Here is a 25,278-nt window from a genome sequence, read left to right as displayed (position 1 = left end):
AGATCTTACACAAGAACAGGAAGTGCCCTTAACAGATTAGCCATATTTCCCACCCCTGTGCATGATCTTACCTCCTCCTGCCTGAAAGCCCACCTCCCCCCTTGTTTCCATCACCCACCTGTTCTCATGAACAACAGAACAAGGGTGCACATCAATGCAATCCCTCCGGCGAATTGCAGAAAATAAGACAGGACACGAAGCAAGTGTGGCTCATACTTTACTAGAGATCAAACAAGGTCGACCATCCCACTCTGAGGACCGAACCTGTACACCAGGCAGTATGGATCTTTGGGCAATAACCCAGCTTCCCCAAGCAATAGAATGGCTGTCTATCTAGTAAGAAGCACGACAGAAACAAGTAAGAAAAGGAAGGGTCTTTGCGAAGGATGGGAGCTGAAATTTCAAGGCTTGCGTGAAAAGAGGCAGTGCGAAATGGGAGGCAAGGAGAAAGGAATGGAGGACTGGGGCACAGAAGTTACTGGAAGTTAGCTGCGGCCCCGTTGGTGTTCGGGGTGTCAGGGGCACTGGCAGATCTTCCCTGCCAGCACCAGCAATGTGGGTCCTACTTGTTACCCCACATGGCCTGTTTTAAGTACAAAGGACTCGGGAGGAAGCGGTTGCTCTTCATATAGGCAGAGATCTTCTTCAAGCCCTACGGCAGGAATGAGAAAGCAGGCTCTCAGGTGGGCAAACTCACTCTAGGAACATCCAAGAGAGTTTAAAATCCAGATGCAGAAAATCCATCCAACCACCCTGCAAAATCAGTCCCACCATCACCATTTAGCAGGGATGCTGAGGTACCCAGAGGTTAAGAAACTTCCTCACTCTCCCATGCTCTGTGCCCGCCACGCTGCACTCCCCCCTGCATCCCATAGAGGGCACTGTGACTCCTGGCTGGATTGCCATGTCTATAATGAAAAGAAGCAAGGATCCAGAAAACCAAAAGGGCTGAGTACTTGCACATATGGCTTAGAAGAGAGTCCAGGTCCCACCCAGGGATTCAGCAAACCCTGAATGTGAACGGAGAGGGGTAATGGGTCTGCAAGGAGTGGTCAGCTCCAACTCTCGCCTGAAGCTTCTTTTGAGCTCTGGGCACACTCTCCCTGAGCCCCAGCTAACCTCATCTCTAGCTCTGATTCAGGAGAGTGTGTTACAGGGCACCTCAGCAAAGAATGCACAGATCATTTTTACAGACCAACAGAGAGCTGGAGCTACCAGCCCCCAAGGAGCCACAGCCATCTATCTGCGCTCAGAACAAGGGCTTCTCCGCAAACACCCCACTCCTCTGCCAGGCCGGTTCTTACACACTCCCAAGACCACTCTAGGTGGACCAGAACTAAAAAATGAACGCATCCCTTCATGGAGAGTGGAGAAGGAGAAACACTTCCAGGCCAAGAGCTGTTGCTATGCTAATGGCTCTAATTTTCGAATCTGGTCTTGTTCATGTGAAACCAGAAAATTCAGCATGGCTCTGAGTCACTGTGAGATGAGTGCCAGGCAATTACTAATATCACATGCATCTCTGCCATGCTTACTGCTTTCAGCTGCTCCCAGTCCCACGATGGAGGGACATTTTTTGCATGTCCTGTTGGGCCACACACAGGGGATAATCAAAGAAACTGAATAAAAATAAAAGTATGGCCTCGTTTCATAGAGGAACATAAGATATGAAAGAAGAGGGGGAGGCAAGAGTACACCCACCGAAAGAACTCAAGATAAGTTCATCCCCGGGAGCGGGCCGGGATCACCCTGCTTCCCTATTCATAATCAAGGCCGACTGCATCATTCTGCAGGCCAGGTGTGACTACTGAGTATGTTTTGGTTCTGCACATCAGTCTGCCTTGGTCTCTGCCCAATGGTTGCAGGAACAAAGACATTCTTCACATGTTCTGCATGCCACAGGTCCTGAGCAGGAAGCCCATGCTGTACAAAGGCCTGACTTTCCCCTTTGCACAAATCAGAGATGCCAAAGGCAATCAGGAGCCCAGAACAGTCTCTGCTGGAACTAGGACCTTGAGCAAACAGCTTGTCCTCCACAGTCTCAGATCCCTTATTAGTCCAGTGGGACATCTAATTCTATCCAGTTTACTATTGCAATGACAAATTGACTCCACAAACCTAAGAGGCTGAACTTGGGTCCTGGCAGAAAGCCAGGGCTCAATAGATCCTTCTTATTCTTCTTTTAACCCTCAGAACTAGAGAAGTATCCTAGAAAGGGGGAAAGAAAGGGCATCCAAGAAGAAGGAGGATCAAGACATCACCTCAAAGCGGGCCACAAAGTCCTTCAGGTTGGGGAAAGCATCCAGGCACGTGGGCTCAAATATACGGTGCTGGTCCAGGACATCATAGACGAGGAAATCCGCAAAGGTGATCTGCAGGAAGCGGGGTCAGTGGGATGGGACCTGGTAGCCTGGAAACAATGGCAGCTCCTCCTCCTTCTCCTTTTCCTCCTTCTCCTTTTCCTCCTCCTCCTCCTCCTCCTCCTCCTCCTCCTCCTCCTCCTCCTCCTCTTCCTCCTCCTCCTCCTCCTCCTCCTTCTTCTCCTCACTTTTTACCCTCCTTACCTTGTCCCCTGCAAACCATGGCCGCTGACTCAGGAACTCAGAGTAGAGCTTCAACTGACCTGGGAGGCTCTTCAAGAACTCTGGCTTCCGTTTCTCCTGAAGCAGAAAACAGCTGTCACACCCTCATTCAGGCCCCAATGGAGGAAGAGTGGCCTCACGGGGCTGTGCAAAGGAGCAGGCTCCTTAATAAGACTGGGCTATCACCGTCTGATGTCTCACTGTTTGCATGGTTAGACTCCTGTCTGCTAACGGGCCTCATCTCTCAGGGATGATCAGAAGTTAGATGGGAATGCCACACTGTCCCTGCATCTGTCACGACTGACATCTAACCTAGGACTTCGTGGGTATCTCCTACTTCTTGATCGAGAGGGCCAGTAGAAGCAGAAAAGCAAAGTACTTAACCATTTCAAGAGAAGAGAAGAAGTGAGTTCTAAGAGATGGTACGAGGACAAATTTTCAAACATCGAGTAGGGCAAATACAGTTGAACAGGGTCGGATGTTGCAAGGGACAGTGGTCCTCCGGCTGACCATAAGCTGCCTTTTAGCAAGAGGCCCTCATTTTTGCTCCTACTGGGGACTCAGCTGCAGGAAAGCTGCTGGGTATGTTCCTGAACACCCATGACTTCTTTCGCTCTGACTTTCATCTGTGAACTCCAGGAGTGGTAGTTGGTGTGTGAACTGGACAAGGAGGTACAAGCTCAAATTTGAAGAGAACTGAACCCAGGAATTCACTCTGTAGGAAATGAGTTTCCAACCGTGGGTGTCATGACAACACCTCGCAACTTCTTGCAATTGATACGTAGTGTTCATTGACAAAATGAGGGTGAGTTGGCAGCTCAACATGTTGTTAGGATAGGAAAGCCTGGGAAATCAGTATGGGTGGGTTCAAATTCCAGAGGAACAGTGTGGATGTGAACACAAGCCCTTCACTCCTCCTGCACACCCAGCCTACGTCACAGCGTGGGAACTCACGAAGTCACAGCTGTGGATGTGAACATAAGCTCTTCACTCCTCCTGCAAACCCAGCCTATGTCACAGAGTGGGAACTCACGAAGTCAGGGCTGTAGCAGAGCGTGCCCATCTGAATGCGGGTGTCCATGACCTGTTTCTCCACAATGTCCACACGAACCCTCTCCTCCTCCGTCTCTCCACCTGCAGCACACACAGCACACAGCCTCAGCACCTCACCCCAGACAAGCCCAGGGGGATGACCTCCATGCCCCACCCTGCAGCCAGCCCCACTCACACAGGTTGTGCTTGCGGCCAAGGTAGCGCAGGATGGCGTTGCTCTGAGTGATCTTGTAGGGCCCATCAATTAAGTAGGGCAGCTGGAAAGACAAGCAGGGAGAGTTAGATGTGATGAGGGGTCCATCCATCCCTTCCCTGGGTGGGGACAGACATGGGGTCTGACATTCAGTGTGCCTTCTATGAACACACTGCACACCGAACGAAAGAGAGCTGGGGCACAGCCCATCACACTGCCCAGCCACCAGGAATGGGAGCAGGAGAGCAGAAGCTCTGACCCCAAACCCCCTCATCCAGGCAAAGAGATGAGGTGAGGATGCCATGTCTTCCCCAAACCTCCCTTCCCTGCACCTACATTGGGAAAATCCAGGCCCAGCTTGAATTTGTCATTCAGCCACTGGCTTCGATCATAATCAGGAGCTGTAGACAAGAGGATGTGACAAAAAGATCATCTGCCTCTAAGCCTCCTTCCCCAGAACCCTTCCAAGGAGGGCAGGACCCCTGGTGCAGGGAATATGCAGTCTGACCCAGTAACCCTTCCATCCCAGAGCTGTGCGCTTGAATAGGGCCTTAAGGGCTGTAGGCCTTACATCGCCAAGGCTTACAAAAGCACTAGGCCAGTGCTGGGTGAACCTCACCCGATTACAGCCAGAAAAGGGCCAACATCCCACAACCAAGATTCTGTGTTGTAAAGCAAAGCTGCACCCTCAAAGAAGTCTCTAGAAGGGATACGCTCTGGGTTCGTCTGGAGGAGAGCTACGGAGCTGAGAAATAGGGAACTAGGCAGAAGCCGCTGGGCACCAATGGGCAGAGCTGGAGGAAGAACTTGGCCAGAAGAGCGTCATTACCGTCCCCCATGGCATATCTCTTCTCTTCGTAGCTTGTCTCTGTGTATTCCAGGAGCAGGCGGATGGCGTGACCCAGCTGAGAGAGACGGCCGGTAACAAAAGTCACAGTTAGTGCCTTCGCCTCCTCTAGGAAAGCCTCCCCACCTTTTACTACAAAGAGAGGTGGGGGAGAGGGAGGGAGGCAAGGGGAGGGGACCGATTGCGCAGGGTGGTTCTGACAGAGGCAGGTAAAGGGCTCAAGAGAATCTTCCTTTGTGTTCTGACCCTGGGCTCTTCCCACCTAGCGACCCAACCTTTCACTCACACCACGGATATCCCAATAGCCCAGAGTCACGGGCATGATTTCTAGTCCAGCCTTGGAGACTGTGCAGTCAGGCCACGGTCAGAAAAGACTCCTCTTTCAGATAGCGGTGCCCAGCATCAAGTGTCTGAAAACGCTTCCAGAGCAGCTCTGCCCCGCCCCTAAACGAGACAACCACCCAACCATAAAGCCCAGCCCACCATGACAGAGGAAATGAAAGCCAATCCAAGCTCAGGATCTATAATCCGGAGGCGGGTCTAAGTTTTCAGATACCAAAGACGATGATTGGCAGACCTGCTCCCTCTGCCCCCTGCTGGATCCTCAGGAAGTTGGCAGTATCCCTGGAGACGAGCTAGCTAGGACCGGTTCTGCCCTTTTCTTTTCCTTGTGGATGGGTTTTCACATCTAGACTGTGGGAATCAGTCATTCAGTGAGGCTCAGATCTCAACGTAGGGATAAAAAGGCACTCTCTCAACCCGAGAATCTATTGTCCCCATCACTGGAAGAAAAGACCCTGCCAGTGTGACAAACTCCAGGCTTTATTGTCCTCACAGCCTGGAGGCACAGGTGCAGTGGAGTGGGAACGACCCGACCCGGGACAGGCCCAGACACTCCCTGGTGTTTCTTTGGGAGCACGTGGGGGGCTGTCGTAGCTACCTTCCTATTGCTGTGACAAACACCATGACCAAGGCAACTGTGGTGGTTTAAACGAAAGTGGCCCCCAAAGGCAGTGGCACTATTAGGAGGTGTGGCCTTGTTGGAGAAGTGTGTAATTGTGGGGGCGGGCTCTGAGGTCTCTTTTCTCAAGTTTCGCTCAGTGTGGCAGTCAGTCCACTTCCTGTGGCCTCTGAGTCAAGATGCGGCACTCTCAGCTCCAGTATCATGTCTGCCTGCCTGCCGTCATGCTCCCGGCCATGAACCTCTGAAACTGTAAACGAGCCTCCCCCCACCCCGCCCCATTATATGTTTCCTTTATAAGAGTTGCCATGGTCATGGTGTCTCTTCACAACAACTTTGCAGCAACTTACAGAAGAGAGCATTGAATGAAGGATTGCAGTTTCAGAGGGGAAGACTGTGATCATCATGGCGAGGGACGTGGCAGCAGATAAGCAGACAGGCAGGCGTGGTGCTGGGTCAGTAGCTGAGAGCTGACATCTGATCTACAAGCAGGAGGCAGAAGGAGAGCTAGCTAGGAATGGCATGAGCTTTTGAAATCTCTAAGCAGACCCCCAGTGACACACCTTCTCCAGCAAGGTCACACCTCCTAATCCTTCCCAAACAGCTCCACTAACTGGGGACCAAGCACCTAAACATATGAGCCTATGGGGCCATTCTCATTCAAATGACCACCGGGACCCAGCCCTTTGGTCAACAAGTTAGTGACTATATGAATTAATGAGTACTTTGGCCTTATTTGTGAATTAGTTCTAAGAATCCAAGAATCAGATACAAAGGGCTTGCGATACTGAAAGGGTTCTACCATCATGGACAGACCCCCTGAACTCAACAACACAGTAGCCAGGAGGGACAAGACACCTCTCCTAATTCTAAGGGACAACAGGATTCTGTCCAGAGAGGCCCTTGACAGATTCTGCAGAGGACCCAAAGACCTAAGAGTCAAACGCTCAACTGCCCAGTTCACTGGTTTCAGCCCTGGCCCAGCTCATGCCTCATGTGTGTTTTGGTACAAGAGGGTGGCTCAAATGTCTTCCAAGTCATCGTGGCACCCGTGGTAGAACCTCAAAGACAAAACCCTACCAATGTTACCTGAGAACCAAGGCTCCCTTTTCCAGGTTCTTAGCATCAGTGATAAATGAATGTTTAAAACAGACACAAGATGGCAGGAGGGATGGTTCACTTAATAAGTATCTTCTAGAGCAACATTAGGATCTCAGTGCTAACTCTTATGAGAAGGTTTTTATAAGAGCCAGCGCTGGGGAGGCGGTGACATGAGGATCTCGCGGACTCCTGCGGCCAGTCCAGCTGACTCAGCAGACTCCGGGATCTGGGAGAGAGACGTCTTAAACTCCACATACAAAGGGATGATGAAGACACCAGACGTCAGCTTCTCACCTCCACATACATGTGTGCGCATGTGCACACGCAGGAACACATATGTACAGCTCAGGGGGCTCAGGGTCATAAAGTCAAAAATTAACTCAGTGGGGAGGCAGAGGCACAGTAAATACTTGACCGTTTCTGTGAAGTTGGGGAGTAAGTGAGGCTGAGAGGAGAGAGAGAAAGAGAGAGAGAGAGAGAGAGAGAGAGAGAGAGAGAGAGAGAGAGAGAGAGAGAGAAGCAGAGGTCCTCTGACTGCCTGTGGGCTGACTACTAGAAAACTCACTGGTAGATCTGAACAGGCAGCCCCAGGTAACAGGTGAGCAGAGGAAGTCAGGGGCTCCATCCTAAACTACTCCTCTTGATGGAATCTATTAATTCCTTGGGTACAGAGAATATTTGAACCAGCTGGAACAAGGCTGTGGCACAGGCCATAGGCAGAAGAAGTTCTAGAGAGCTCTCTGGGAGATGAAGATCCACTCTGCGGAGAATCCACTCAGCCTCACCCTGACGAATAACAGTGCTGTGAACAGCTTGTGGAATGACCTGGGCTGTAAGTGGCTTCAACAAGGTCAGAGGAGACTTAGGGCCTGCGTGCAGGATCCAAACCCTGCCTGGCCCTGTCCAGCAGGAGGCGTGAGATGCTGTGGAAAGTCTGGAGTAAACAGGTTCCTGCTGTCTGACTGGAGATACTCTCAGCGTGGTTCTTCAAAATGTCTGTCTGTCCACGTGTAGCCAACACAACGACTGATGTCCAGTATTTCCCCTTTGGTATGTTCAAGCGATGGCCTCTGACCTCCCCGTCCCCTATCCCTGCAATTTGCAGCCAGCCCCTCTCATACAAGCTGACATCATCCTAGGTGACCCTGTGCCTGGTCATGGCATATTGCCATAAGCCTCCCCAATAAGCTGCCCCTCGTCCCCTCTATATGTTGAGAACTTCTGCCTTGGCCTGTGTTCTCTCTCTCTCTCTCTCTCTCTCTCTCTCTCTCTCTCTCTCTCTCTCTAACTGAAATACAGCTTCTTCTAAAAACAGGAGTGTCAGGGCACATAGACAGGGAGCAAGTCTTTCCCTCCCTGTTAATGTGCCCCTCTGGGTAGCAAGGCCCTAAACAGAGGACAGCACACAAGACAGGACCACTGTCCTATTGTGTACTAACTAGGTCCCTTTGTTCTTTGAAAAGCCCTTGTCCAGAAACGTCCTTGGGACTTCCAAGCACTTGTTTATGCCAGAAATGCAAGAAAATAATTGTGTCTCTTAGTCTAGTTACTGACTGACCTTGGACCGGGTTCCTTGAGATACAGCCCTTCCTCTTTACTTGCCTCTCCAGGGACCTGAAAGGAACAGGCTCTGCCTGCCTAGAGGGAGGAGCCTGAAACTTCTTCAGACCCCTGCCAATAGTTAGCAAAACTCTTGCTTAAGGGTCAGCTCCACACAGTGCCCCCTTCTCCTCTTGAACCTGAAAACCTAACAAGGAGAAAGTACCCTAAAGAAGGAAGCTGAGATCCTGAAAGACTCCACAGAGTAGAGAGGCTTAGTCTCCTGGCCTCTCCCTGGGAAATGAACTGTTATCTAGATAGCTTTCTCTTTGGGCTGAATTCTCCTCCACAGATACCATGCAATATGGGAAAATAGGCAAAGAAGTGTAGCAGAAAGTGAGACCAGACTGACCAGGCCAGCTCTGAGCCGGTTCCTCCCCAACTTTGGTTGGTTTGTTTTTAAGAAAGCCTGTCCCCTTCCCCATCCTAGAGAGACAGAGGCTTACCAATGGAGGGAGCCCAGGGAGTCCAGCAACAGCAAATCATGTTTTGTTGCCTCAATCTGTAGCATTCTTCTAGCAGAGACCTTCAAGTGGATATTTTTTATCTCTCCTAAGTGTGAACACAGTGTTCAGAGAGCTTTTTCATTTGCAGCTGCCTTATTTATTTCATCCTTGGCAATGAGAACAAAGTTACTCTTGATTCTTTTAATAATCACACTTAAATTTCAAATCTAAAGTAGCCTCTGGCTTATAGCGGCTTGCCTTTTTCATGGGAACATCTGAATTTGGGGGTGGGTACCGCTGGGAACCCATATTTCTTTGCTTTCTCTCACTGTGGTCAGTTCTATAACATCACATTTGCCATTGTGCCGGTTCAGTATGGCCCTGCATTCATGTCGGCAGCTGTCCTCACTCTGTGGCTCTAGTGTAAGCTGGAGGTGCTGTCAGCGCTCTCCGGTCCCCAGAAGCCACCATCCTGATGACTATTCTGTCTTCCTCATATGTTAGAGCTCGAATACGGATCATATCGCGAACACTTGAGTAGGAGGTAGCACTATCTTTTGAGGTGGTGGAAAATTTAGACTATGACCCGAAGCTACAAGAGGAGATGCCCGGGAACAGTCCCTTGCAGATGTCCAGTCTGTGAACCCTTCTGTCACACCCTCCGCTTTATCCACCAAGAAGAGAAAAACAGCCCCTTCCGTATGTTCTTGCCGCGCACCGCGCCCCCGTGTCTGCGCTCTGTGCGCTGGCACCCAGTTACCGAGCTTCGGGAAAGGGGCTAGAGGTTAAAATACACAGACACACACAGACAGAGAGACAGCGACACGGGTCATCCTTGAATTCCCCAAGAATGCCCCCTTTATTGTGTTCAGGGGCAGATTATATAGAGATAGCCACGCCCCAGCCAAACCCACCAGAAACCACTCTCCTGCCATCAGGAACTCCTGAAGGTCTAGTGCTCAGAGCAGCTGTAGGCACTCAGATCAGGGGAAAACAAGCTGTTTACAAGAAATTCAGGATCTGGGGTCTCACTGATCCCAACATGTTCTGGCCACCATAATATTCTGCCTTAGCACATGGAGCCAAGGGACTGTGGGCTGAACTTTCTGAAATGTCAACCTAAGTAACTCTTTTTGCTCTCAAGTTGTTCACTGCCCAGTATTTTGTCAGAATGATAAGGAAAGTAAGCGCCATAATCAGAATTGTAAAATGTTTGTGGTGGTGTTTTTTGTTTGTTTGTTTTTGTTTTTTAAACCAGTTTTCATGTCTCAAGTTGCATCTAAGTTTCATCACGTGTCAAAATATCCCTCCTCTTTAACACTGAAAACTATTCTTCAGTAATTCTATACTGCATTTTCTTTCTACGTTCAATTGAAAAAGGGTTCATGGGTTGCATTCATGTTTTATTCATTGGAATAATGCTTCTTTGAACATGAACAAACACTTATTTGAACTGGCCATGCTACCACATACCTGTAATCCTGAGGACTCAGGAAGCTTAGGCGAGAAGATTACAAGTCTTGGCCAGCCTGGGCTACACAAATAATTCTAGGCCGGTTTGAGAGCTATTCAATAGAGAAATTTTGTCTAAAAAAGTCAAAATGATCATTTAAACCCACTATATATGGTGCATATTTATTGTATATTATATGTGCATATACATTACACACGCTATATATATATGTATATATACCTTGAATTTTTGAGCATATATCTAGAAAAAGAATTGGCACATAATAAGAAATTCTATCATTTATTTTATGAGGAACATAGTAGCTGTAGCATTTTACATTTCCAGAGACAAAGCAAAAATGCTCTAATTTCTTTACATAATTACCATCTATAGTGACAGTGAAAAATCAGGTGTGTATCAGGCAGATATCGAATGTAGCTTTGTTCTATATTTCTCCAAGTGATTTTTGAACAATTTTTCGTGTGTTTATAGACACTTGCATATCTTTGCAAGAAAAAGACAAGGCCATTTAAGTCCTTTGCCCAAGTTGGAGTTGTCTGGTTTTCTTTTTGTGGCAGTCACTGTGTGTGGACTACGTTCATGGGATGTCGTGTGTGACTTCTACAGACTGGCATCCAGCAGAGGAATCCGAAAAGACAGGAGGGGCTGAAGAATGGCCCAGTCAGTCTGCGAAGTATCTGCAGACTACATGCTCAACCACCTGAGTCCAATTCCCAGCACCCGTGGGAAAGCCAGGCTAGGAAGTGCGAGCCTGTTGATTTCAGTGCCTGCAGGAGGCAGGATGCTAGCCAGACAGTTTAGTCAAATCACTGAGCTTCAGGCTCAGTGTAAGACAAAGTCAAAATAAATAAATAAATAAATAGTAAGGTAGAGAATGGTTGAAAAAGAATCTGATATTGACAAACTCTGATTACACATGCACAAGCACACACACACACACACCACACACTCACACACTCTTACTCTTGTTGGATATTTGTGTCTACCTACTTAACTTTTATCCTATTTCCTTTAGCTTCCCTTTTTCCTGTTATTCCATCTGTGTTTGAGTTAACTTTCTTTGTTTGTGTGTTCGCTTGTTTGTTTTAACTTTTATTGATTCTTTATGGATTTAATGCCATGTGTTCTGATCCCATTTATCTCCCCATGCCCTGGAATTAGCCTTCTGCCCTTGCAACCTCCCCCCAAAATCAAAAACAAATTTAAAAGAAAAAACAAAAAACAAACCAAACAAAAACAAACAAACAAAAAAAGAAGACTCTTGTAGTGTGGCTGAGACACACAGTTTACCCTTTTGTCTGCTTTTATGAGTCAGTAATGTTTAATAAAGACTGACTTAAAGGATTTTGACCTTACCAGATTGATCAATCCTTGTCTTCAATGAATAAAGAAAACAATCTCTTCTCTTATCTTACAAGTTTTACCTTTTAATTAATCACTTATTTCACAGTGACCCTTACATCCTGTCTATGAGTGCTTATTTCTTAACTGCTGTAGGCAGCAGCTGGAACTGGGCACAAGGACAATGTCTAGCAGGCTGACCTCCAACCTGTTCCAAACAAGTTACAGATAGGAAGTGCTTGACAAAGGCCAGAACCCAGGATCTGGCCACCATCAAAGGATGCTTCCCCAGTGAGCACAATTCTTTGTGGGTGAGCTAACACAAAATGCCCACAGCTTTTGCTTCCACAGAGGATGAGAACCTGTGGGTTCCTTCCAGATTAATGTGGTTTCATGGACCAAGAGTCCCTGAAAGTTCACCATAAACACCCCCAAAAATACTTCACCCAACAAAAAGCAGGAAGCAGTTTGGAGAGAACTATGCCCAAATTCCCTAAATGATTGTTTATAAATGTTTGTTTACATTTAAACAGGGATACAATATAGAGACGAATACTTTGCATTGGTATGGATCTTGGTCTATTGATATAAATTTAAGGTCAATTTTGTTATATGTATATTTCTGCTCTTGATTAAGGTATTGTGTTTGTGCAGCTCATTTAAAAATGTAATGTATAATTAAGAAATATAGGTTAATAGAGAGTCATCTATAATAGTCTATGTAGTCATGTTAGTTAGGTTTTCTAGATATATAGAAATATATTTCAGTTAGATAGATATTCTTCAAATCTTTCAGGGACCTTCAGAATATGGTATTTATAATGTTTTAAGAACTTAGGACTTTTCATGACAGTGAGGTATATCTGCTCCTGGCAGCACCAATTACTACAAGAGGAAGATGGGTATCGAAGAGGCTCCTTATGGAGTTTGTTAGCTATTTGGGCAAGAAACTGCTCCTGCTTGGACTGCTTGATGTTATGCTGTAGGAACTGGACATGCAGGGCCCACAGAGAAAGGACTGAAAAATGAGACAGTCCTTCAGGGCTCCTGCTTTATAAAAGAGTCTACAGACATTCTGCAGGACACAGAAAATGTGACAGACAAACTGGCAGTATAGGTTTAACTGTCTTTGAGATTTCCTGCTTCATGGAAAAGTCTGCTGGATACTATGGGCCAGTAGGCTAAAGATGGATGCCCACAATAAAAAAGAACTGTGGGTAACTGTCCAGGCGGCGAGACGTCTCTATCAACTCTAGAGTTTTGGAAGTTGCTTACAATGCACTTCCTGTTAACTTAGATAATATTATATCATTCTGGAGTCTTTGATAGAGTTGAAGAATAGATCGTTAGAAATATTTCCTAATGTGAGCTCCCTGCCAATGCAAAATTCCCAGTCAAGCCAAATTAAGAAATAGCAGGTTTAATGGGAGTTCTGGGCTCTCAGATGGCCCCAAAGGGGAGCCGCACAAACACGATGACCAGGAGGAAGAAAAGGAGACCACATGTCCCTCTTTTGGGAGCTCATTTAAAGTGGGGCATCTAATTCTATCCAGGTTGTTGTTGCAATGGTAAATTGACTCCACAGACCTAAGAGGCTGGTCATGGGTCCTGGCAGAAAGCCAGGGCTCAATAGATCCTTCTTATTCTTCTTTTAACCCTCAGAACTAGAGAAGTATCTTGGAAAGGGGGAAGCAAAGGGCATCCAAGAAGAAGGAGGATCAGGACATCACCTCAAAGCGGGCCACAAAGTCCTTCAGGTTGGGGAAGGCATCCAGGCACGTGGGCTCAAATATACGGTGCTGGTCCAGGACATCATAGATGAGGAAATCCGCAAAGGTGATCTGCAGGAAGCAGGGTCAGTGGGATGGGATCTGGTAGCCTGGGAACAATGGCGGCTCCTCCTCCTCCTCCTCCTCTTCCTCCTCTTCCTCCTCCTCCTCCTCTTCACCATTTACCCTCTTTACCTTGTCCCCTGCAAACCATGGTCGCTTGCCCAGGAACTCAGAGTAGAGCTTCAACTGACCTGGGAGGCACTTCAATAACCCTGGCTTCCATTTCTCCTGAAGCAGAAAACAGCTGTCACACCATCAGACACCAGAGCTCTGGAGAAAGGCTGACCTCACAGGACTGGGCAGAAGTGTAGATTGGGCCTGGGCAGTGTGCAGGTTTCTATGTAATGCATTGCTGTTTTGTTAATCAGATGCCTTCTTGGTAGAGGATTTCACTCAGAGGTTAACATGAAAAATGACACATTCATGTCTAAGTTAGATGGAAATGCCACACTATCCCTGAATCTGTCCTGACTGACACGCACCAGGCATGGTGTATTACACCCAGGATATTAGGGTAGCTGTTGGGTTCTGCACCTGGAAGTACAGTGAAACCAGAGAAGCAAAGTAGTTAACAACTTCAAGAAAAGAGACCAAATTATTTCTAAGGGATAACACAAGAGTAGGGTCAATATTTGTGTAGCATGAGCAAAGTTGAGCCATGTCTGATGCTGAAAGGGACAAAGGCCCTCAGGCTGACCATGAGCTGCCTTTTTGGGAGAGAGGCCCTAGTACTGCTTCTATCAGGGACTCAGCTCTGGAATAACTGTTAGGTACATTTCTGAGTATATTAGACTCGTTTTATCCTGGTTTGAATTTATGCACTCAAGAAGACAGATGGTGTGTGACCAGTTAGGCAAGATGGCACACAGCCATGATCACATTCAAAGTTGAAGAATTCAATTCTGAATATGTAAATTTATTATATAGGAACCAAGTGCCCAGCCATGGCTGTCACAATAATACTAAGTGTTTCTAGGCATTGTTACACAGTGTTTGTTCATTAAGATCTGGGGGTTAAGGAGTGAATGTGTTGGCTGAATAGGAAACTTGGAGGATTAGAATGGGTGAGAAGCTGGAGAAGAATCTGACCATTGCCATCAATACTCTCCCCCAAGGTGTAGCGCTTCTCTCCGCGGCTTGTCTCTGTGTGTTCCAGAAGCAGGCAGAGGGCATGGCCCAGCTGAGAGAGACGGCCGGTAACAAAAGTCACAGTTAGTGAGATTCTAAATGTGTGCCTTCGCCTCCTCTAGGAAAGCCTCCATCTCTATTCCTAGCAATAGAACAGGAGCACGCATAGGACTCCTGACAGGGAACAGGTAGGAGATTCTAAAAAGCGTTGAAGAGGTTCTACCTCCTGGAACCAAGCCTAACTCTTCTCTGCCCCAATCCAGGGCTCTCCTCACTCAGCAGCCCAACCTTTTAAATCACCCCATGGATATCCCAATAATCCAGAGCCACGGGCGTGTTTTCTGTTCTAGCCTTAGAGTCTGAGCAGACTGGCTTCAGTCAGGATGGATTTTACTTTCTGATACCAGAGCACAGGGGGGCAGTGTCTGCTAGCATGCATTTCCTGCTCCACTCCTAAATGGGCCAACCCTCAAGACCTGAAGCCCAATTTAACATGACTGTAGTGAAATCCAGTCCAAACCCAATAATCTTCAGGGGCAGGTCTGAGTATTCAGATACTGAAGGCGGTGACTGGCAGGCCTGCTGCCCACAACCCCTCCCCCTGCTGGGTCCTCAGGCAGTTGGCAGTGCCCTGGAGCCTGGCCAGATAGGCAGAGAACAAGGCAACTCTCTCTCCTCTCTTTACAGGGCTCCATTTTCACACCTAGACTGTGGGAATCTGTCATCCCTCAATATAAGGACCAAGAAAACATGTCCCCAACCTGAGAGTTTAATCCAACACCTATCGCTGTTTCCAGGACTCCTCTCCTCTGAAAGCTATCAAAACATGCTGTCCCACAGTCTAGAGTCACAGGAATAAGAGGTGACGTGGGAATGACCCCAGGGCAGTGACAAACAGCACCGCTAGAGTCTCTGTGTTTCCTCTAGGGGATTTTGTTGGAGTTGCAGGTCTTTGATTATCAAGCTACTGAGCATATAAATTAATCAGTACATTGGCCATATTGGTGGGGACTCAGGGTTTCCCACCGCCTCCAGCAGCAGTCTGCTGGCAGAGCCTCGCACTCACCAACACCGTGGGAGGAAGCACAGAACTCACAGCTGGAGTTTGCTAGGGAGGTTGAGCACGTGTCCCAAGGAACCAGACACCTCCCCCACTTCCAAGGGGTTACAGACTCCTGTAAGAGAGAAGGCCCTGCAGTAGCTCCCTAGGATCTCGGGGCTCAAGGTCAGGCTCTCAGCTCTCCAGCTCCCCTGCATCAGCTCAGGCTCCTGATTCCTGTGTGTCTGCGAATGAGAGGGTGTAACACCCGATTTTGTGTTACACCCTCGGTACAGTTCGCGCACCACTGTACCGAACGCGAGTCGAGCAAGGGCCTGGAGATTGAAAGAACACACAGAGAGACCAGGGTCAGTCGAAAGGAGATCAGCCGAATGCCATTTATTCAGACTTGGGGAAGTCCTTTTGTACCTAACTGCTGCACAAGGATCTCCTCCCAGGCAGGTGGGAAATTACCATATTAACAATAGAGTAAATGCCCTGCAGCTAACCACCAGGAAGGGCTGGGAGAGCACAGAAACACACAGGAAGCTTAGTTAGCTGATCTTAAACTGTCCCCGTGAATGCACCCCAGGAATAAGGGAGACCAGGGCCCTACAAGAGGGTGGCTTAATTGCTCTTCATGCCACTGTGGGACCTGAGACTTGAGGTTAAAATTCAAATACAATATCCTGCCAGTGTTCCTCAAGAGCCAAAGTCCCCTTGCTTGGGCTTTTAGTATTTGTCTTTGTCATTGTCCTATTGCTGTGCAGAGACACCATGACCATGGCAACTATATATATATATATATATATATATATATATATATATATATATGGCTTGCTTACAGTTTCAAAGGTTTAGTCTGTTCTCCTCATAGCAGGGAGCATGGCGGCACACAGGCAGACACAGTAGCTGAGAGTTCTAATCTATAATCAACTGCTTTAAGGGAGGCACTTTGGGATATGTAAATATGCTATCTCATTCATGGGATAATTATTCCTCCCATCTCTTGACATGCCTTCGGGCATATCAGCTTTCTTGAGGATGTGATCTCCTGGCCAGATCATTGACAAGTCTATTTGGATAACTTTTAAGGGAGGAGACAATAGTACATATTTGTAATCTTCTATTTTGAACATTTTAGAATGTCATGACTGTACCCAGGGCCAGATGTAGAACTCAGATTCTACAACTGACCAGGAAGAAATACCTTCCCTTAATGTGTCTCGGCAAAGCCCTGATACCTTTGTCTTCCATCTCCTCATTTGGTATTTGAAATCTGCAGTCTTGATGTTATCCTTTCTTACAGAGAAACAGAAAGGCAGGGAGCTGATCATATATGACAATTCAGTTTGTCTTCAGATGGCTTCAAAGTCTCCTAGTATTAGTCTAACTGCCTGACACCAAAGAACACTGTCCCTTGTGCCGGTGTTCTCACTTAAATGCAAAGAACTGATTTGAAGGTTCACAACCAAGTGATGGAGGGCAGGTAACTTGGTCTGTAGTTGTCTTTGCCATATCTAAAGGAACTTGACTGACATAATGGATAATGAATACACATCTTTTGTACTTAATGCTGCAATTAGATGGTTAATACTTAAAGTTATTTGAATCTCTGTGGACTTTCTCTTCTCCTTTTTCTTGTTTACAGGGAATGTTCCGTGCTCAAGGTCACTGATAACTTTGCAGACCTTTCATGGAATATAAAACTTTCTCTTACTTTCAAAATCTGTGAGACCATAGGGGGAAAAGATATTAAAATCCAAATGATGAGAAGTTCCCAAGACTTGCAGGAGGAACAAAGCTTAGAAATTTGACTATACATGTACAGATAATCTTAATTTACTACACTGTGCCTCATATGTAATTTGGATTAAACTCTTATTACAAAATAGAAGTTGAAAAGGGTATAAATATAAAAATAAATATATTTTTGGTAAGAGGGTAAAAATCTGTAACAAGGGTGGATTTTGTATACTAAAACAAGATTTTTTGTACTAAAAGTAAAAGAGAAAAGTTGAAGACTATTTTTTTAAACTTTAAGTAAAGTTGTACACAGCCTGAATATATTATTCAGGGCCTGTGGATGATGTGTGTTTGTGCCTAAAAGTTATTAACTACTATGGTCAAAGTTCAATACACTATTATCAAAATTATCTTTAAGTCAACAGAGTTCTCCTAGGATATTGGTCTCTTGGTCCTACTATACATTGTTTCATTAATATAACCAGAGAAACACAATCTTAACAAAAATCAAGATTTTGGTTTGTTTTTTTTTTTTCTAAACCTGATCAAACTGTTACTTATAAGTTAAAACTACAAGATTGGCAAGGCTGCCCTTCTGGATGTTCACCAAAAAAACTTGGAATTCTCCACAAATAAGGGTGAGAGGATCTATAAGAACTGCCAATACTTCGGCCCTTGCCCTCCAAGCTCAGCCAGGATCCATGAGATGGGATCAATAGAAGGTGCAGGCATGCTATTGTGGGTTCTGTGAATCTGCGTACATTAGTTCTAATGGAAAGGGCCTCCTGTAGTTTGCCTCCCAGTTTCCACTGACTGCAGGAGACCCCACAAAGCCCATGGTGGAATTGGTCTTGACTGGACAGGAAGCACTAGGAAAGCACCAGATAGAGCCTGAGAAAAGAATGCACATGACCAGGCCAGGGATGCCTGGGTGTGACAGAATGAACTCACACATCACCCAGCTTTGATTCCACTAAGCCCTGTGCCCATGAGTGGTACCTAACCCCAGAAATAAGAGTGATCCTTCTTATTCAGTCTACTGAGGCAAAAGTGCATCACTCCTAGAAATATCACCAAGGCCACACCAGCATACATTTTACACACTTCCTGGGAGCTCTCAGAGCAGTCTATTTGACTATTTGACATAAAATATCAACTTCAAAGAGCAGATGAGGTCTGAGTGAATGTATATTGCTCATATGGACATACCTATATCAAGAACCACAATGCCTCAGACCGATGAGAATGACAAGGCCTTCTCCAGGTCAGGCTCAGAAGACAAGGCTTTCTGGTGGCCCAACAATAGATGCTGCCAGTATGTGCAGAAGTTCCAACTACAGCTTCTTCCTCCAGGGCGACTGTGTTGGATGGAGACTGCTCCTCTCCAGACATTAGAGAGGTTAGCTGGCAAGCATCCTAGATCATCTGTAAATTATAAACCCACCTTCTTGTTCAGCTGTACACGCTGAATTTCTGGGTGGCTATTGTATCTCCATCGGAGTACATGGCCTACCCATCCCGGTTCCTTCTGGACTTGTTTCAGTCTTTCTTCATTTCCAGTTGCCCCAGTCAGGTCTATCCTAGAGCCATGCAGGCCTTAGGAGTCAACCATTCCATTGAGGTAAAACCCTGAATGCAACAGTAGCCAATTGCATTAGGTCTGCAGAAAACAAGGGTTTGATGGTCACAGACTCATCACAGTTCTCCAAGAACTGTCTGAATAACACAATGTTAAATAGAGACATAGGAAACCTCACTGACCAGGAGATTTACTGACAATAAATTATAGAGAATAAGGGTCAATTCAATCCCCTTTCCAGAAATAGGAAGGGTAACCAAGAATGAAGGTCCCCATGCCAGTGGAGCTGCAAGACAGAAGAGGACATCAAAGACCCAGTAAAAGCAATGTCCTAGAAACCCAATATTGACACAGCCATGGATGTGAAGGTAGGGAGACCATCCAAAATCCTTCCTGGCCACTCCCACCTGCCACATCATCATTCATTAAGCCCCATTCACTCATTTTCACAGGTCAGAGTCCAGTACACGTCGCAGTGAACTAGAGTCTAGACAAACATATTCTGTCCTCTAGAGAGCTTTGTTCCCCGCTGTGAGGGTCTTGAAGTAGAAGCAAGATGTTTCAAATTTCCTCCAGTCTCATTAGACTCCTCAGAACCGGGCACTACAGGCTCAGAGCTCAGACTCTTGGAAGCAGCTGTGACACTTGGCAAGTCCAAAAAGAAAAAGGCACAACACAGAGCAAGTGTGTTTCAGGCTTTATTGGAGATGAGACAGGCCTGGGGGAGCCCTGCCACTGGGGAACTTGAAACAGTATTGACCTGTAGGGTAATTCTAGGGAACTGTGTTAAGGGCAGACATCAAATCACAGAAGAGGACTGTGTGGTCAGTTGGGAAACAAATAAAGAAGGGGCCTTGGTGGAAAGAAGCAGGGAGAATGTCAACCACAGGGACTTGACTAGGACAGGCCTGATTAGGAAGCAGGGGGCTGACAAAGTCTTGTGGAAAGGAGAAAGAAACGGGAACAATGAGGCAGCGGTACAGAAGGCCAGCTGTCCCAGGGCCTGGAGGATGCCAGTGTGGACAGATCCTCCCTGTGGGTGCCAGCATGGCAGGGGCTGGCAGGGACCTAATCGGTACCCCACTGGGCCATCTTAGTAAACACGGGTCTTGGGAGGAAGCGGCTACTCTTCATGTAGGCAGAGATCTTCTTCAGGCCCTGCAGATTGGGAAGAAAGCACAGCAGGAGCTCAGGTCTGCAGCCTCACTAGGTTCAAAAGCTCATTTCTCAAAAGCTCAAGCCCTGGAGCACAGCACAGCCAGTTTAGCTCCCAGCCCTGGCAAGAGAACTCTTCAATTCCTATAATACAAGAAAGACTAGACCCCAGGAAGGTGCTTTATACCCACTAAAGGCTACAACACAGGCTCAGGAAACACCATGACCAGCAATCAGAGGTCCAGTGAGGTTAACCAACTTCCCCTTCTCGCATGGTAGTGACCAAGACAGGGCTGGAGTCAGCCTGACTCTGGGGCTGCCAGTCTCCCGCTCGACCTCCCCACGCCCCCAACAGACATTCCACCGGAAAGTTCTTTCTAGATTGTATTGACACACGCATGAGGGATGCAACAGGAAGAAAATACCAGGAAGATAAGTGGAACCCAGGCACTTGGCAAATCCTGAATGAAAGGCTGAGTATCATTCTAAATGGTTTCCCGAGAGCAGCGTTGACAATTCTTCAGCTGGTTCCTAAGGACAATCTCACTGCACCCTGGCTGCCCTCATCTGTACCCACAGCACAGGAACCACTTCATGTGACTGTATGTTGTGCTATAAGGCATCAACACCAAGCTGGAGAATACACAGACAATTGCAGAGGGTGTAAAAGATCCACGGCCAACTAGACACAACCTGGGCTAAGGGGCACTGTGTTTCTCCACACCCACCCTAGAGCCATGCCAGCGACTGGACATACCCCTAGGGCACTCAGCCTGGGCCAGAACAAAGCAGATTAGAATCGGGTGGGAAAGCGCAACCTTTCTTGGTGGAAAATGAACCAGGTCAACAGATTGCAGAGAGGAAAAACCCTTGGATCAAGACCTCAGACTCCCCATTGTAGACAACTCGAGACTGAAGTCCGGTACATTCCAGACCAGGCTCAGCAGCTATGGGGAGTATCACATTCATCTCACAGTCTGGGTTCTACAGCTCTCTACTGTCCCAGGATTGTGGCATTTGCATGTCCCCCCACCAACACCTTTGGGGATTTTGAAATGGTAAATTTTGCCCCCATAAGGGTCTGTAAAGAAAGCCCCCCCCAAAAAAAAACTCCTACTTGCTTTCCTTTAGTCTCAGGTGAGAAAAGCATTGAGGAAGAGAGGAAGGAGGTCAAGCAAAGGAAGCAGGAAAAGGGCATCACCTCAAAGCGGGCCAAGAAGTCCTTGAGGTTTGGGAAGGCATCCAGGCATGTGGGCTCAAATAAGCGGTACTGGTCAAGAATATCATAGGCGAGGAAATCCACATAGGTGATCTGTAGGAAGCTGAGGGTGAGTGGCCGGCATCTGACAATCTGGGAAGAATGGCAGCTCCTCTTTCCACCTCCCTCTCTTTACCTTGTCCCCTGCAAACCATGGCCGCTTGCCCAGGAACTCCGAGTAGATTTTCATCTTGTCGGGGATGGCCTTCAAAAACTCTGCCTTCTGCTTCTCCTGAGACAGAAAATGGCTGTCACCACCCTTAGGCTCAGGCTCCCAGCAGGAAGGCTGCTGGCCTTTAAGACCTAGGCTTATGAGTATCATTCCCATTTTATTAGTAGCAGAGGTCATCTGTTAGCGGTGATGGGAAGACAGACAGGAATGCTCCGCTGTCCCTCACTCTGTCCCCACTGGTACCCAGGGGCTGTGAGTCACATCCGGGACTTCCTAAGTATCGTGGATGCTATGGTCCAAGAGATCCAGTGGAGTCACGGGAACAAAGGATTTATAGATCCCGGGAGAAGACGGTTATACCTGGACTTGTGGGGGCGCATGAGAACAGATCATACATTTGCACAGCATGCACCAGATTTGAGCAGTCACTAATATTGGCAAGAAGAACAGCAAAGGTCCTCTGACTGGCCCTGAGCTGCCTCCTGGGAGGATGTTCTGACCATGACTGATGCCAAAGACAGAACTCCTGGAAAGTACTAGGTATATGTGGGAAACCATTGCACATGTTTGTAGGAGGTATGTGTGTGTGTGTGTGTCCTGGAACCAGCTCTTGTAGACCAGGCTGGCCTCGAACTCACAGAGATCCGCCTGCCTCTGCCTCCTGAGTGCTGGGACTAAAAGTGTGTGCTACCACCACCCGGCCAGGGTCTACTTGTTTTTAATGTGGGTACTGGAGATTCATTATCAAGTCCTCAGACTTACACATCGAAGACTTTGACCCTCAGAGCCACCTCTCTAGCCCTTATTTTTATCCTCTGAGTCTGTGTTTTGAGAGGAATTGTTAGTGGGAACACCAGGTTAGATGATACGTGGAAGCAGTCAAACAACATCAAACGAGAGAAATATCAGGGATTTTTAACGACACAGTAAATGTCTAGGGTCAGAAAGTTCACTCTATAGAATCTCAACCATATCTTACAAGTTACTCTGGAAGTGATAGTTTCACGGTGTCATTGTGCTATCTCGCTGGGTTATTAGGGTCACTCTGCTGGTAAGAAAGGAGAGCTTGGAGAATCAGTAACTAAAAGAGGAGGCTGCAGATCTGAATGCAAGCCTTTCAGTCCTGCTCCCAACCCTGCCCGCTCCGCCACGGGCAACTCACAAAGTCAGGGTTGCAGCAGACTATCATGAGATGGATGCGGGTGTCCATGACCTGGTTCTCCAAAGTGTCCACACGAATCCTCTCCTGCTCTGTCTCCCCACCTGCAGCACACACAGGACATTCACCATCAGCATCCCTCACCAGACAAGACAAGGAGATTGTCCCCCATGCCCCACCCTGCAGCCAGCCCCACTCACACAGGTTGTGCTTGCGGGCAAGGTAGCGCAGGATGGCATTGCTCTGGGTGATCTTGTGGGGCCCGTCAATTAAGTAGGGCAGCTGGAAGAGCAATAAGGGACAGTCAGATGGGATATGAGGACCCTAAATCCCCTTCCTGGGTGAGGACAGACATGGTGCCTGATACTCAGTGTGTCTGGCATGGGTAACCCTCCGTGAGAGCTCGACGCACACTGAATGGAAGAGCCAGGACACAGAACATCACAAAAACTCTGTGGAACCCTGGAATGGGAGCAGGAGAGCTGACACATGGATCTCAAATGTCCTCAGGCAATCAAGGAGCTGAGGCAGGGACACCGCAGCTCCCCCAAATCTCCCCTTCCCTGCACCTACATTGGGAATGTCCAGTCCCAGATTGAACTTCTCACTCAGCCACTGGCTTCTGTCAAAGTTGGGAGCTGTAAACAAGAGGATGTGGAAAGAAGTCAGCCCAGGGTCTAACTCTTCCTCCGGCACCCACCCTCCCAAGGTGTCAGGAGCAAGAGAGCAAGAAACTCTGAGGGATCTGTAACCTCTCACACTAAGTCACCATCGAAGCTGGAAAAGAGGGGTGTAAACAGCTGGTAATAAGGGGAGCCTGGACCCAATAGGACCCCAGTAGTGAACCCGGTGGATCAGGACCTTCATCTCCAGTGTTTTTGTTTTCCTTCTAGTTGTTTGAGACAAGGTCTACAACTACATAACTCTGGCTGTCCTGGAACTCGGTCACTCTGTAGACCTGACTGACCTTGACGACACAGAGATCCACCTGCTTCTGCCTCCCTAGTGTTGAAATTAAAGGCGAGCTCCATCACACCAGGTCATTCCCAATGTTCATAACACCAAATTCCACCCTCAAGAGGTTTCTGGAAGAAGCAGGCTGTAGCTGCAACTGTGTGTAGGAGGGCTGCAGGCCTGTGGACTAAGGGGCTAGGCATGGACTGCTGAGCATCACTGGGCAAGAGGGAAGGAAGCAGGAGACTGACCAGAAAGGTGTCATTACCATCCCCCATGACGTATCTCTTCTCCTCATAGCTTGAGTCCGTGTATTCTAGGAGCAGGCGGATGGGATGTGTCAGCTGGAAGAGAAGACCACAAAGGCTGGAGATGGTCTGACCCTTACTGTATGACTTCATCTTCTCAAATGAGTCCTCCCACACTCCACAAACACAGGCACCCCGCGGTGTGTGTACACACACACACACACACACACACACACACTCACACCGGCACAGCCTCGCCTGTACAGCTCCAGAGAGCTAAGTGGAGTATCCCTCTGCTAGGAAAACCGCCCTGGCGGCTCTGAACTTCCCGCCCAAGTCCTAGTCCCACCCATCAGGAGGACCCCCGCTCTCACTCCGCGGACATTCCAGTAACCCAGTGTCATAGGCATGGTGCCCGGCCGTGGTCTTCTCAGACTGCCTTCAGAAACGTTGAGAAGGGAACTTTAAAGGACTAAGGGAAAGGTGGGAGGGGCCTTGTAAACGGTCCCGCCCTCCATGCCCTAACCCAACTCAGGCCCAGCCTTTAACCCTCTAACTCTAGGCTTCACAGGGACTCTGAACCCGAAGCCAAAGGGCCACACCCCCACCCAGGGAGAGGCAGGAGAAAGATGCCGTGCAGTCTCAGGCCCAGGATTCTGATAGGGGAGGGGAGGGTCCTCCAATCTCCTTTAGCGCCTTCTCTGCCACCGACCCCTGAGAGGTGCCCCAAAAGCTAAAGGTACTTTCTTTCCTTGAAGAACTTGGCTTTCACTCCTAGACTGTGGAAATCTGTCATTCAGGAAGGTCCAATTCTGAACAAGACATAATGCAGGTAGCCCCCGACTTGAAAGTTCAATCCAGCCCCATTTGCTGCATCCAGAACAGCTGGTTTGTCACTGCCAGGCTCATCCGCCACAGCTCTATGATCCACCTAAAGTCATCAGACAGTCCACGACAATCAGAAAACAGCTAGTCTCAGTATTTTTCTTTAAGAAAAACGAGGACTCTGTCATATGCTCAGCAAATTAGTGACCATAAAAATTAGTATTTTTGGTCCTATTTGCCAGTAAATCCAGGAACTAGACACCAAGGGCACAGGAACTCTGAGATAGCCCCATCATGCTGCAAGGCAGCTGGCTGACAATTTCCGGGCGATTATCACAGTGCAAGGGAACAAAGGGCTCATAAGTGGGGGGTGATGGAGTGGGAGAGCATGTGTTCCAAGAAGCTTGCTTTCAAGGGACAACAGGATGCTGTCCACACACGAGCCTGGAACACTCTCACAGGGCACTAGAAGTCCAAAGCTAGACCCTCATCTGTGCGGATCCCTGATTCTGGACCTTGCCCAGACTTCTGACACATGAGTGTCTGGATATGACAGGGTAGCTCTAATGGCCTGGGGTAAGTAAGC

The 25,278-nt window shown here is 47.8% G+C and overlaps 1 protein-coding gene across 4 annotated transcripts; it reads right to left on the bottom strand.

Moving 5' to 3' along the window:
* Window positions 1-201: 201 nt before the first annotated feature.
* LOC142855046 (glutathione S-transferase Mu 3) lies at window positions 202-24,339 on the bottom strand. 4 transcript variants are annotated; one of them, XM_075981633.1, is made up of 14 exons: window positions 24,242-24,333; window positions 23,888-23,963; window positions 23,239-23,303; window positions 22,866-22,947; window positions 22,669-22,769; window positions 21,471-21,566; window positions 13,328-13,438; window positions 4,658-4,733; window positions 4,165-4,229; window positions 3,811-3,892; window positions 3,616-3,716; window positions 2,565-2,660; window positions 2,262-2,372; window positions 202-652 (listed from the first exon to the last, which is right to left on the bottom strand). In XM_075981633.1, exons 1-14 carry the CDS (start codon window positions 24,275-24,277, stop codon window positions 563-565), a joined length of 1,188 nt encoding a protein of 395 aa, XP_075837748.1. In that variant the 5' UTR covers window positions 24,278-24,333; the 3' UTR covers window positions 202-562. The 4 variants fall into 4 exon arrangements, with proteins under 4 accessions (XP_075837748.1, XP_075837745.1, XP_075837747.1 ...); XM_075981630.1 differs by lacking the exons at window positions 13,328-13,438; window positions 21,471-21,566; window positions 22,669-22,769; ... (2 more) ...; window positions 23,888-23,963; window positions 24,242-24,333 and adding an exon at window positions 4,962-5,111; XM_075981632.1 differs by lacking the exons at window positions 202-652; window positions 13,328-13,438; window positions 21,471-21,566; ... (3 more) ...; window positions 23,888-23,963; window positions 24,242-24,333 and adding exons at window positions 659-753; window positions 4,962-5,111.
* Window positions 24,340-25,278: the final 939 nt, after the last annotated feature.

Source organism: Microtus pennsylvanicus, chromosome 7 (assembly GCF_037038515.1).
Source record: "Microtus pennsylvanicus isolate mMicPen1 chromosome 7, mMicPen1.hap1, whole genome shotgun sequence".
Taxonomy (NCBI): domain Eukaryota; kingdom Metazoa; phylum Chordata; class Mammalia; order Rodentia; family Cricetidae; genus Microtus; species Microtus pennsylvanicus.
The sequence above is the reverse complement of the archived record's forward strand: the minus strand, read 5'-3'. Positions and strand labels throughout refer to the sequence as shown.